General features: G+C 37.8%; 1 protein-coding gene across 2 annotated transcripts in view; it reads right to left on the bottom strand.

Moving 5' to 3' along the window:
• Positions 1–966: 966 nt before the first annotated feature.
• Positions 967–14,005, bottom strand: part of SLAIN1 (SLAIN motif family member 1) — a 76,120-nt gene continuing 63,081 nt past the window's right edge. Inside the window, exons 7-8 of one of the 2 annotated variants that reach the window (XM_043998939.1) lie at positions 7,311–7,593; positions 967–2,986 (exon numbers count right to left, since the gene is read on the bottom strand). In XM_043998939.1, coding sequence (XP_043854874.1) covers positions 2,911–2,986; positions 7,311–7,593 — 359 coding nt within the window. In that variant the 3' untranslated portion in view covers positions 967–2,910. The remainder of the gene's footprint in view (positions 2,987–7,310; positions 7,594–14,005) is intronic. The other variant, XM_043998940.1, reaches the window with a different exon arrangement.

Here is a 14,005-nt window from a genome sequence, read left to right as displayed (position 1 = left end):
CCCATGCTATCTACAGGGGATCTCTCTCTCTCTCTTCATGTGGGTAACCCTTGCTACACATGGAGCCTCACCATACTTTGTCAAAAAATTCTTATAATTGATCTCCAAGGTTGTTTTTTTCTTGCAGAAATGAGTGATTTTCTAAAGTTCACATTGTTCCCCACCACGCTTCCATTTACTCTAGGTTCTCTCTTTCGATCAAATATCAAGTCCTCTGTTGTCGACATTTATGAGCCCCCTCCTAGCTATCCGGTCTTCTTAAAATGTACCTACAGACTTTGTGATTCAGCTAATCCAGCCACACTAGACTTTCTATTCTTGTACACTCCAAACTGCCTAGAATGTTTTCCCCCCTCCTCTTACCTCCAGCTCTTAGGTTCCCTTCCTTTCTCGAAATCTGGTCAAATGCCACCTTTTTCAGGGAGCCTTTTCCAACTCCCACCCCTTGACCCCAGGGGATATTATTTTCCCTTCTGAGATTACATTCTATCTACTCGGTATATACCTTGCATGTATCCAGGTATTTACATGTTATTTTCCCAATTAGAATATGAGTTCTTTGAGGATAAGGGCTTTTTTTGTCTTTCTCTGTATTCCCAGGGCTTAGCCCAGTGCCTGGCATATAGTAAACACTTAATAAATGCTCACCGACTGACTGATGATAAAAGGTGAACCCAAATTCTTGGCCCGTTGCCATCTACCATATCTCCTGAATACTAGTTTGTATACCTAGTTGAATGTATACTTTACATGACTATTCTTAAAACATTCAAGAAACAAGCATTAACAGAGAATGATCTATGATGACAAATGGATCTTAATACATAGTAGGTACTTAATAAATGCTCTTCAAATTTTTAAAAATCTAAAATAAATGACATTGAATTTACATTCTACTGCTGAATCAATATTGAGCATGTATACTAGCGTGGAGAGAACACTGAACCTGAAATCAGTATGCTTAAATCTGTCCTCAGACACTCTGTGACCCCGAGGACAACTCGCAACCTCTATTCGGCTCTCATTTTTCTCAACTGTCAAATAAGGATAACAACATCTATCTTGCAGGATTATTGTGGGAATTAAATGAGATAATATTTGTAAAGCTCTTAGCACAGTGGTGGTATATAAATGTTTATTCCTCTCAATTCCCCTTCATTTCCTTAGAGAACTACTCATTTAACTGTTTACACATGTGCAATGTATTTTCTATGTCTCTAATGATTTAAGTACATTATATGGCGAATAAATGAAAACAGATACTTTTAAAAATATGGATTTTTCCTAATCTTGGCCAAATATTTCATCCTAACAACTTGAATACAAATGTCTTCCTAAAGCATTCTACTATATTCTGTCCTGAACAGTTTTCTAGAACATTGTCAATTCTGAAATGAGGAGGATTACTTTTATTTTTTTTATTTCTCGGAAGCTACCTGAATTCTATTTGCATAATGTGCTGACATGTTTAATGAGTGATTTATCTTAAATATATTTCAAGGCATCAAGCTGACCCATTACTACTGAAGTTCCAATAGTCCCCTCTGGGATAAATATTTGGCCAAAGTCCACAATTTATGGTGGAAATTAAATATAATAACCTGGTAGAAATGTTTTGAAGCCAAGTAATTTTTTTGCCTCCAGTGAACAAAGGTTTTAGTTCTTCCAAGCCCTTCTACAGTAAATATAAAGATGCTCATGCAATGCAAATTCCTGTGTACAAAAATAGCAACAATCCAATCATCTTCAAAAATTGTAATAAAGCTCACCTATAGAAAAACATATCTGTTCATATTATGTTGCACAGTCATGTGTGACTTGATATTGCTGAAATAGATTCTTTATTTCTGAAACATTCCAAAACAGCAGTATACACAGTAACAAATATTAGGTCATATGCCATAAGAAAGCATTCATTAGTGCAATTGGATTCTGTAAAAGGTCTATCAAAAAGATTTATTTGCATTAAAATGCATTCTTTTTTTTCCAGAAGCAAATGTTAGTAAAACATTACAGTTTCATCCTTTATAACAAAGTATTGAAATCCCACAGTTAGTGTAGAGACCATTGCACTTGGTAAATGCAATGCACATTTCCGCCTCTGAGATTCTGTGATGCGATCCACAAATACCAAACCGGATGTGATAATAAATTAACATTTAAAGAAACAATAACAAGGCAAAAACCACTGGACTCCCTTGCTGTCTTGGCCATCTCCCCTGAATTCTTCAATTATTTTGTGCTCATCCTACAACCACAAAAACAAGATTATAGATTCCCCCAAACTGTATGGTATGTTTCTGTTGATCTCTCCCTAGAGCTAAAAAAATAGTACCTTACCACAAAAATACTTTTTTATGGCACAAAAATTTAAATTGTTCCCTAGTGGTTCAAAGAGGTGTAAAAAGAAACAAGTGCAAAAAATAGGATTCCTGTAAACTATAAAAATTAAAGTTCAAAGTATATGTTATAAGACCCAGTTATAGGCAATGTATTAAAATACAGAACACGGAATGGACAAAGGTGTTTGGAACGTAAGTACATTGAACAGGTAACCTTAAAAAAATGGATATGGCAAAGCAGTATTTAATATTGATACATCTTAACTCTCTCAAAAAGTAGTTCAGATACATAGCAATCTATTTAAAAAAAAAAAAAAACCAGATCTAGTTCTAAATGTCACAATACTGCAACTGTGGGTTTGAGAACATCGCAGTACCCCAGGCAAATATTTAAGTGCAAAACGTAGTCTCTGCTGATAGGTCCATTGCAAAACAACAGCGTGGTGACTCCATTAAAATGTAAGGAGGGAAAGACACAAACGCCCATTGTACTGTCACCCAGCCAGCTGGGCGACACAACCCTCATGTTCCACTTCTTTCCCAGTCTTGTAGAATACCAAACGCCACGTCAATAGCAGCCGTCTCTCCAATTTCCATCTCTCAGAGTGCTAAGTGAAGACAGAGGCTTTGGGGGCTGAAGAAAACTGGAAAGCAAAATAAAAGGTAGCACATGATTACTAAGTGATAGAAACATCATCAGGTATTACTTTGAATCCTAAAAGTTCATCTGCACTGCATCTTTTATGGAAGTCCTAACATTTGATTGGTTGGTTATTGTTCTTCTTTTCCAAAGACCAAAACAACTTCATTACGCTGAGGTCAAGGTACAGTGTGTCCAACTATAGCGGCTCAGAATTTTTAATTCACATGAAATCAAATTATTGCTAACTTTCTGAAGGACTTTGTTATCAAAGTACAGAGTCATCCTAAATACCTTTTACTAACAGAATCTAGAACCTTCAGGAAAGATTCAAAAATTATCAAAGGACCTCTTGTCTAACAAAATCAATTACTTCATTAGGATTTCCCAGTGGAGGAAGAATCACTGAAATTTCCACATTGGAGCTTGTTTAAATAACAGCATGAATGTATAAGGAAGTGCTGAAACACCCCACAGGAGAAGGATTACAATACTGCTGCAAACCAAGATGCACCACAAATTAGTTGTGAGTCATTGAACAGTCATTCGACTTTTCTGGGGCTTAGTTTTATTAACTGTCAAATGGGGATTTATTTACTCTTACAACTTCTATGAGGTTCAAATGAGACAACAGATGTAAAAACACTTCAAAAAAGGTAAAGTTCTGTACAAATCCAAAAATATCATGATTGACAACTGAACTTGACTCTACTAGACCTCAATGAGAAGTGTCACAAAGCTGAAAGTCTTCTCTATAATGCCTTTTATCTCAGAGACAACACTCTGTATTCAGCACAATACATTGGAGCATAGCAGGAGTTCATTAAATCTTTGACCTGTCTCCCATGCATTGTGCAGTGTTATTCATTTTGGGGATGATCCTCGAGTCAGGTCCAACTCTAAATCACTAGGCCACTAATGGCCTCAAAATTAACAATGTTCTAACTATTAAGTATTTTATGCTGGTAAATCTATCAAGAACACTCATTCATTAGGCAAGAAAATGAATTCTGGACCCCAAATGGGACTAAAACAAGACAGATGGGACCCATATTAAAGATGTTTGCACAGCTAAGCAAAAGGTAAATATGCCAATGAAACAAGAATGTCTTCTAAAAGGCATTGTCTCAGCAATCTGACAAACACAATGAAACCGGTGAAAGAATAATTAAAGAGTGGATTTATGCACATGCACTACAGCTAATCTGATGGTTATCAAGCTTCCCTAAAGAAACTTCTGCTAGGATTAACCTATAGAAGCCAAGGTCCAGTATAATAATTGACCTTGGCCATACCTACAAAATTCTAGCCAAGGGGCGGCTAGGTGGTGCAGTGGATAAAGCACTGGCCCTGGATTCAGGAATACCTGGGTTCAAACCCAGCCTCAGACACTTGACACTTAGCTGCGTGACCCTGGGCAAGTCACTTAACCCCCATTGCCCCGCAAAAACAAACAAACAAAAAAAAAAAAAAACAAGAAAAATTCTAGCCAAAGGACAGCAAAGGCAGAAAAGGGAGTCACCAGCCTAGGAGACCAGAGTTCCTCCAACAGAATTCACATTTTGGTACAAGGTTCTATTGTGAGACTGCAAGGGAAAAAGAGATGAATTTGGAAGGAGTATGTTTGTCTAGGAACATACATAACTTGACCCAGCCAGCTTCTACTATGGTTTTCTAACTGTGCCTGATTTCACACTCCCCGCCCCCCCCCCCAAAAGCTATCAGGGTACTTAGGTCTATTACAAATGAAAGCAGACTAGACTCACTTCTAAAATGGTCTAGTTTTTCTCCGTTCTTCACTTTATAAAGAGGAAATATAGGTATCTGTTTCTTCAATTTTAAGATTCTCAAATACTTGAACAGATAATATAATAGATTTCCTTCCAGTAGCTTCTTCCAGAGCTTATTTTTAAGGTTACATAATGGCATATATTTTGCAAATTTCTAGCACATCTTTTCTCAAAAATAACTGAAGAGGAAGTGCCATTTGAAAAATATAGTCATGTGTCTTAGGCATGTTTCTGATGGAAGTCACCCAAATATGATCAGAATACCCAGCCCTAATCTCTTTTATGAGTTCCAGTACCACATCACCAACTTCCTCTTTGGAATTTTGAACCAAATGCTCCATAGCCATCTCAAATTCATTATGTCCAAAAGAGGACTCATTATCTTTCCCCCCATGCTCACCCTCTTCCCAAACCTCCTATCAAATTTGGAAGGTAACACCATCCTCCCAATCACCTAGGCTCCCCACCTCAGTGTCACCTTTGACTGCTCATTCACCACTCACTCCACAAAGCCAATGTGCTGCTCCATCTTATTTCCCCATTTCCTCCATCTCCTGTGTAAGTCCCCTTCCCTCTACTCACACAGCTGCCACCATCATGCAAGATCCTCACCATCTCACACCAGAACTATTATAAAAGCCTTCTTTATGGTTTTTCTTCCTCCCTCAAATTCTCCCCACTTCAATCAATCCTCCACTTAACTACCAAAGTGATTTTCCTAAAGCACAGGTCACCTGGCCATTCAAACTATAGTATCAAATAGAAGATCCTATTTGGCAACTAAAATCCTTCACAATTGGGCCTACCTTTTCAGTCTACTCGCTATTTCACTCTCTCTCTCACACACACACACACACACACACACACACACACACACACACACACACACACACACTCTCTCTCTCTCTCTCTCTCTCTCTCTCTCTCTCTCTCTCTCTCTCTCTCTCTCTCTCCCCAATCTTCACTGGTCTAGCTGACATTCTTTATACCAGACTTTCAGTCTCCAGATTTCCTGCCTTTGTACCCACATACCTGGAAGGCTCTTCCCTACCCACCAAGGCCTCTTAGCTTCCCTAGTTTCTTTCAAGGTTCAGCTTAAATTACGCCATCTGCAGGAGAACTTTGCAGCCCTGCCCCCTAACCCCACCCCTATACACAACTAGGGCTTTCCCTCTGAGATCATCTTCCATTTCCACTGTATATAGCTTATATGTACATATGTATTTACATGTTATCCCCTCCACTAAAACATGAGTTTCCTGAGGCTAAAGATTATGTTTTTGCCTTTCTTTTTATCCCCAGCACTTAACACAGCATATGGCACATGGTAAACATTTAATAAATGCTTGTTGACTGACATTTGATGCAGAGATATGCAAAACTGAAAAATGTTATTGCATGTGTGTTAACCATCGTTTTCTGCCACAAAGGTTAAGTGACTTGCTCAAGGCTTCACAATGAAAAAGCTGAGCCAAGACTTATTCCAAGTCCTTTAACTCTAAATCAATTCTCCTGCCATTGAACCACGCTACCTCCTACAACATATGACTTTTCACTTTAGACCTCTCAAATTAGACTGTCTTTGTACTTTTCTCTAATGCATTTTCCAGGTGAGACACACCTCAGACCCAGGTTCCCCAAATTCTCAGAACATTTTTCTGTTGGACCCCACTCCTTAAACCAGTTCTTCTCCTAGCAGCTAACAATTCAGAACAATAGTCATTATAATTTGCCTTTGACCAATAATAAATGTCAAAACATTTTTAGCATTCTGGAGAAACTCAATTTAACATTAAATCAAAGAATTGTGTAGCAGGGGGTGGGGGGACCTCATTAAACCATTAAATGCTGAAATGTTTTGACAGTTTTTGATCTCTAGTTCTATATTCCTTATTATGTGTATAATGATATGGTTTTCTTCTTGGAATTTTGTAACTGCAACTGTTCTTCTTAACTCTAAGGAATGCAAATTCATAGATAACATTTATTGTTTGCTATAAAATATAAACATTTTTATATATCTAGGGAACTGGATTTGAAGTCTGAAGGCATAGGGTCTATAACCAGTTCTGTTATTTTCTATCGAACTTGAGATTGATCATTTAACTTGTCTGTGCCTCAGTTTCTTTCTATGCAAAAAAGGATAATATTTATACTAGCTGCACTTCAAAAGTTTGTGGTGTGGGAGGCACTCTTTTTTTTTTAAATCAGCTAACCAGCAGACTAAAGACCTTCCTCTTGGTCTAGCATGCATCAGGTGCCTAGTAAATGAATATTTCTTAAATTCATGAACTAATGACTTTGTTCTTTATCAATCATCAACTTTCACATAAGGTCAACTGACAGTCTATTTTAATCTCTCTCTCTCTCACACACACACACACACACACACACACACACACACACACACACACACACACACACACACACACACCAGACAGCAAGGTTAAAGAACTAAGTGAAAAGATTGAGCTACCTCCAAGAATTTCACATGTTAAGCAAAATACAACATAAGTCAAAGAAGAAAAACAGTCTCACCTTCGCACAGGCTGTGCAATTTTGCTCCGGGGCAAATTACTCCCATTTATTGCCAAAGATGGTCTTGGAAGCCCACTTCGCCCTATCATCCCAGGAGTGGTAGTTTTGTTTGGTGCAGGAATTCCTGTGTTAGGATATGCCTGTAAACCATTGGATAAAGGAATATTGCTGCTGCCTTGAACGGTTGGACTCACATAGGCTGTGGCTTTAAGAGGCTGCCTTATGGAAACTGGAAAATGACCCACACTGTGAACTCGATGCTGAAGCTGTCCTGGTGATGGAACTAGAAGAAAACAGAAATCTTCATATGAGAGGAAATTTTAAGGATGCTTCAATTGAGGAAATCTTATAAATCACATTACACATCAGTGCCAAATGGTAATAATAAATCTGAACCAAGTTATCACATAATATACCAAATGAACTGAACATACAAATGGCAGCCCATTAAAATTTTAGAAGGTTTTTCCTTACATTACACCTAAATCTTCCTTTCTGCAACATACATCAATTGTCCCTAGTTCTACCTTCTGGGGTCAATCTAAACAAGACTAAGCTTTCTTTTTACGTGACACCTCTTCAAATACTTGAAACATAGCTAGCATCTAAGTCTTCTCTTCTTCATAGTAAACCTCCCCAGTGCCTTCAACCAGTCTTCCTGTGTCATAATTTTGAGGTTCTTCACAATCTTGGTTGCCTTCCTCTAGATAGTTTTTTTTTTTAATCTTTGGGGCAGCTAGATGGTGCAGTGGATACAGCACCGGCCCTAGAGTCAGAAGTACCTGAGTTCAAATCTGGCCTCAGACACTTAACACTTACTAGCTGTGTGACCCTGGGCAAGTCACTTAACCCCAATTGCCTCACTAAAACAAACAAACAAAAAAAACTTTATTGATAACAAAGAACATCTTAAGAAAAAAAGAAGTAGGAAAAAGCCAGTAAAATCAATAATATAATGGTTTGTTTTTTTTAACTGAGGTTACATACAATCTTCCAAATCTGTGAATCCCCTACTTCTGCAAAAAGCTAAGCTTCTTTGGGGCCAAGATTAACCTTTGTAATTGTAAATAGTCATTTTCTTTTCTTTTTTGGCAGGGCAATGAGGGTTAAGTGACTTGCCGAAGGTCACACAGCTAGTACGAGTCAAATGTCTATGGCCAGATTTGAACTTAGGTCCTCCTGAATCCAGGGCCAGTGCTTTATCCACTGCACCACCTAGCTGCCCCATAGTCATTCTCAATTGTTTTATAGATGTTGTTCTTTCCATTTACATTATCATGTTGATTATTTTCTTGGCTCTGGTTACTTTGCTTTGTATTAGTTTATGTAAGTCTCTCTATGCCTCTCTGTATTTGTCATCTCTTATAAAACATTAATATTCCACTACATTAATACATCACATTTTTTCAGCTATTTCCCCAACTGGTATTTTGTTTCTAGGTCTTTGTTGCCACAAAAAAAAAAAGTGCTGCTTTAAATATGTTGTAGTCTGTGGTTTTTGTTGTTGTTTACATTCAGTGACTTCCATTGGAATCCCTGGGTCAAAAGCAATGGATGTATTCGCTACTTTATTTGGATAATTTCAAATAATTTTACAAAATGGTTCTAATTCAAAAGTCCACCACCATGGTAGTGTGCATTTTTACAATCCCCTCCCTAACAATGACCATTCCCATATTTTGTCATCCCTTCCTATTTACTAGGTGTGTATTCCTATTATCATTAATGATTTGGAGTATGTTTTTCCATGGTTGTTAAAAGATTGTTATTCTTCTTTTGAGGTTTGTTTATGTCCTTTAACCACTTTTCTTTTGGGAAATAGTTTTTGATTTTCTATATTTCTGTAAGTTATCTATATATTTCAGATATCAAACCCTTATCTGAGAAATTTGATACGAATTTGAGCTTGTTTCTGAACTCTTCTTATCCTAGATGCATTAATTTTGTGCAGGAGCTTTTCAATTTCATGTATTCATTTCATGGCTCTGAGCATTTTTTTCTGGCTCTACCCCATGTATAGAATGTTCTCCCTCTTCATCTTGAATTCATGACTTCCTCAGCTTCTTTCAAATCTCAAGTAAAATCCCACCTTCTACAGGGATTCTTAATTCTAGTGCTTTTCTTTTGTTGACTCTTTTTTTTTTTTTTTGGTGAGGCAATTTGGGTTAAGTGACTTGCCCAGGGTCACACAACTAGTAAGTGTTAAGTGTCTGAGACCAGATTTGAACTCAGGTCCTCCTGACTCCAGGGCTGGTGCTCTATCCATGTTGATTATTTCTAAAGTATCTTGTATGTACTTTGTACATAGTTGCTTGCTTCTTGTCCACCCGTCCCCCCTACCCCTGCCACCACCATTGGATTGTGAGATCCTCAAGGATAAGCACTGTCTTTTACCTTTCTTTGGATCCCCAGGATTTAGCACAGTGCCCATCACATAGTAGGTTCTTAATAAATGCTTATTGGCTGACTAACTATAATTCAAATTATCTACTTTATCTTTTGTAACTGCTTCATTTGGTTAAGAAAACATCTAATAACTATGAAAAGTGTATTATCTACTATTCTTCTAACTTTTTATGATATCATCTTTAATAATTTAGGTCATGTATCCATTTTCAATTTATTGTAGAATATGATGTCTTACATATTTATATAATTGATTTATGCCCTTCCTAAAAATATGGTACCCAGAAAGGAACACAATATTGATCAGGATATAGTATAGCAATGCATCACCTGGTCATTACTTTTTATTACATTAGCTTTCCAAGTTGCCATATCACACTTGACTGATAAGGAATTTGCAGACCACTAATAAGCTTCCTAATCTTTTTCATATGAACTAATATCTAGCTACACCTCTTCTATCTTGCACTTGTGGAGCTGATTTTTTGAAGCTAAGAGTAAGGGTGGTTCCACTATATTTACAACTATAAAATTTCTTTTTAGCAATGTTGAACTTGCTCTAATAACTCACATTTGTATAGTGCTTTAAGGTGGCAAAGCAGTGTCTTCACCAATAGCCTTGTGAGGTAGACAATATAATTTAATCAGCCCATTTTATAATTGAGAAAACTGAAGTTAAAGGTCACACAATTGAAGCATGTTTTAAATCCAGGTTTCCTGATTCCAAGTCTTAATACCCTATCTACTGCACCTTATTACCTCCCATTCTATACTATAGAACATTTTCTGAATCTCAACTCTTACCGAGGATGACACCCATCCTTCCTAGCATTTCATCTGATCAGCATGATGGATGCCTTCATTTGAGTTGCTTTTACAAAGGGTAAACTTCACTGGGTCAAGCACAAATTCCCAGGGCACTCCACTAGAGACTTCCTTTTAAGCCAACATAAAATGATTAGTGATTACTATCCCCTGATATTAGTAATTACTATCCCCTGATAGTAGGGAGGGGGTAGAGAGGACACTTAAAATGTTTCTAGAGGGAGCAGCTAGGTGGCGCAGTGGATAAAGCACTGCCCCTGTATTCAAGAGAACCTGAGTTCAAATCCAGCCTCTGGTATTTGACACTAGCTGTGTGACGCTAGGCAAGTCACTTAACCCTCACTGCCCTGCAAAAACAAAAAACAAAACAAAATGGTTCTATCAAAACCAGGTTCAACAGCTATCTGAAATCATGATTATTTCTATTAACCTGAGAAAAACAGCTTCCCGTGAGATTTCCTGTAATATTTATTTCATTAAATTAATTCACTGAGTTTCTGTTTAAATGTAAAAAAAAAAGTACATAGATCTTCATGTGAGCACTGGGTATCTCTTTTCCTTCCCCCTTAGGGGAAACCATAGTAATGGGGGTGGGGATGATAAGTTGATGGGAATCTTAGGCTTTCAGAGCAGAGCCTATAGTGAGATGAAGGATGAGAATGATTGCCTTTACAATATCCATCTGCATATGTAATAGAAATATTCTATATTTATATTTAATTACATGTTTATATATTTTAAAATATTTTCTATTTATACACATGAAAACATATATTGTTTATATTTCACAAATGAAAAAACTGACCTACAACCAAATCACTGAGAGTCATTCGGGCAGCAGAAGAAAGAGCTGAGGGTCAAACCAACCACAAATCCAGTAATTTTTAACCAATACTACAGCTACCTTTTTTTTTGGCAGGGCAATGAGGGTTAAGTGACTTGCCCAGGGTCACACAACTAGTAAGTGTCAAGTGTCTGAGGCTGAATTTGAACTCAGGTCCTCCTGAATCCAGGGCAGGTGCTTTATCCACTGCACCACCTACCTGCCCCCTACAGCTACCTTTAAAGGAAGAAAACTTCCTCACATTTAGAGCTGCCAAAAAACGGAAAGAGCTGCCCCTGAGATAGTAGAGGTCTCCAGCAGCAGATGTCTTCAAGTAGAAGGTGGACAACTGACAAAGGATGCTGGGAACTGTAGAAGAGATGCCTGCATTAAGCTAAATTGGGCTAAATAACCTCTGATTTCCTTTCATCTCAGATTATATAATAAAGGTAAAATTTTCAATGTTCTAAAAATTTTACATGTGATATGAAAGCCATGGGAATGAAGTCAGTTTATTTATTTTTTTAATCTTCAAAACTCATAGTAATAATACAAATGATCGTTATGGCCTCTTGGCCCCCCAAATACTAAGCGACCCTCTGTCCCTTTGTCTAGTCTCTAGATGACTATGGAATCAGATTAACAACAATCCAACCCAGCATGCATTAGGTAGCTAATACAGGTAAGGAACTGAGCTAGAAACTAGGGATACAAAGAAAATATCCTTGCCCTCAAGAAACTAACATCCTACTAGGGCTAGGGGGAAGTTCTGTGGTAGTAAAACCCCAAGGTGTAGTAGGAGCAGAGTTCTAAATTTTATATCAGAAGACCTGGGCTTAAATCCAAACTGCTAATCACAGCTTGTGTGATCTTGGTCAAGTCCTTCCATCTGTCGTGGGTTTCAGTTTTCACAATGGCAAAATGAGTCCACACTCATGGACTAGATGGTCTGCTTGTTCCCTTACAGATCTAATTCTATGACTGTAGTATGCTATGATAGATTAGTGATTTGAAGTGATGAAAGAAATATACAGGCTAAACCTGAGGATACCACTTTGTGGCAACACAAAGCCAGAATATTCTGTGACGCCATCCTTCCACCAAAAAAGGCAGAGGACCTTATCCACATCCCCTGCTAGTTTTTTACAGCCACCACCTTCTCTCCAAACCTGGGATGACTGACCAGCTTTGCCTGCTAAACAAGTAATAACTTTCATAATAAAAGGGTTTTTAAAAAATCTGTGGAGGGGGTACAGCTAGGTGGCACAGTGGCTAGAGCACCAGCCCTAGAATCAGAAGGACCCGAGTTCAAATTCAATCTCAGATACTTAGCTGTGTGACCCCAGCAAATCACTTAACCCCAATTGCCTCTTAAAACAGCAAATTAAAAGTTTACAAGTTCTATCTGTTAATCCAAGTTTTTTTGTGGAACATACCTGGGAACTAGACCTATTTTTCCTAGATTCCCTTTTCATTCTCTCTCTTGTTTTTGGAACTTGTTTGTCAATAGTCCAGTTATGTTTGGACTGAATTCTAAATCAAACTCTATGTTCTAGAACCACCGAATTCCAGAGTTGGAAAGGACTTTGAAAACAGAGTCAAGCTCTTTACCTAAAGCACAAATTCCTCTACAACACTCCTTGTAGGTGTGCTTCTGGGTAAAGGAGCTCACTATCTGAGAGGCTTGGTGTCATCCTCACACATCTAAATATTCAGTCATTTGCTAACTCTTTTCATTTCTATTTCCACAACATCACTTGAATATATTTCTTCATTTCCTCCTCAGATTATGAAATCTTTCCATGCATTCTTACTAGGCATTCCACACACACTACATCCATCTGTGCCTTTATACCAGCTGTCCCCATGGCAACTTTTGGAATCTCTAGTTTTCTTCAAGACTCTTGGAGCACCTCCTTCTACACAAAGCCTTACATGATCCTCTCTAGTGCTAGTCTTCCATCCCAAATCTACCTTGTATCCATTTTGGGTTTTTGGTTTTTTTTTTTGTTTTTTTTTTTTTTGCTGGGCAATGGGGGTTAAGTGACTTGCCCAGGGTCATACAGCTAGTAAGTGTTAAGTGTCTGAGGCCGGATTTGAAGTCAGGTCCTCCTGAATCCAGAGCCAGTGCTTTATCCACTGCGCCACCTTGCCGCCCCTCCATTTTTAAAATACAGTATATAAATACTTATGTATGTACCTATCTTCCTCATTAGAGTGCAAATTTCTTGAGGGCAGGGATTATTTTATTTCTGTCTTTGTATCTCCTGTGCTTAGCACAGTGCTTAATGTAAGTGCTTAATAAATCGTTCCTGATTACTTTTCAAAGCAGTTATCACTAAACAGCTGTTTGAAGTTTCTCTTATAGCAGAGCTGAAATCTACCTCTCTATAGTTTCCATCTATTATTCCTAGCTCTGCTCTCTCCTTTGTGTATATTCTGTGAGGATGTATTTCCCAACTCTCCTGTGAGAGCTCCATACTTACATAAAGATCAGGGAATGGGAAATTATCTGCTGTAAGTCTTCCCCTAAGTTTCAGAATTGCTGGCTATAAACCAACTTAAGTCACATTCTTATCCCCTAACTTTTTAGATTAAAAAGTCCTAACTAGTTCATAAAAGTTCTCTCCCTTATCATGCT

Source organism: Dromiciops gliroides, chromosome 3, assembly GCF_019393635.1.
Source record: "Dromiciops gliroides isolate mDroGli1 chromosome 3, mDroGli1.pri, whole genome shotgun sequence".
In the NCBI taxonomy this organism is placed as follows: Eukaryota; Metazoa; Chordata; class Mammalia; order Microbiotheria; family Microbiotheriidae; genus Dromiciops; species Dromiciops gliroides.
The sequence above is the reverse complement of the archived record's forward strand: the minus strand, read 5'-3'. Positions and strand labels throughout refer to the sequence as shown.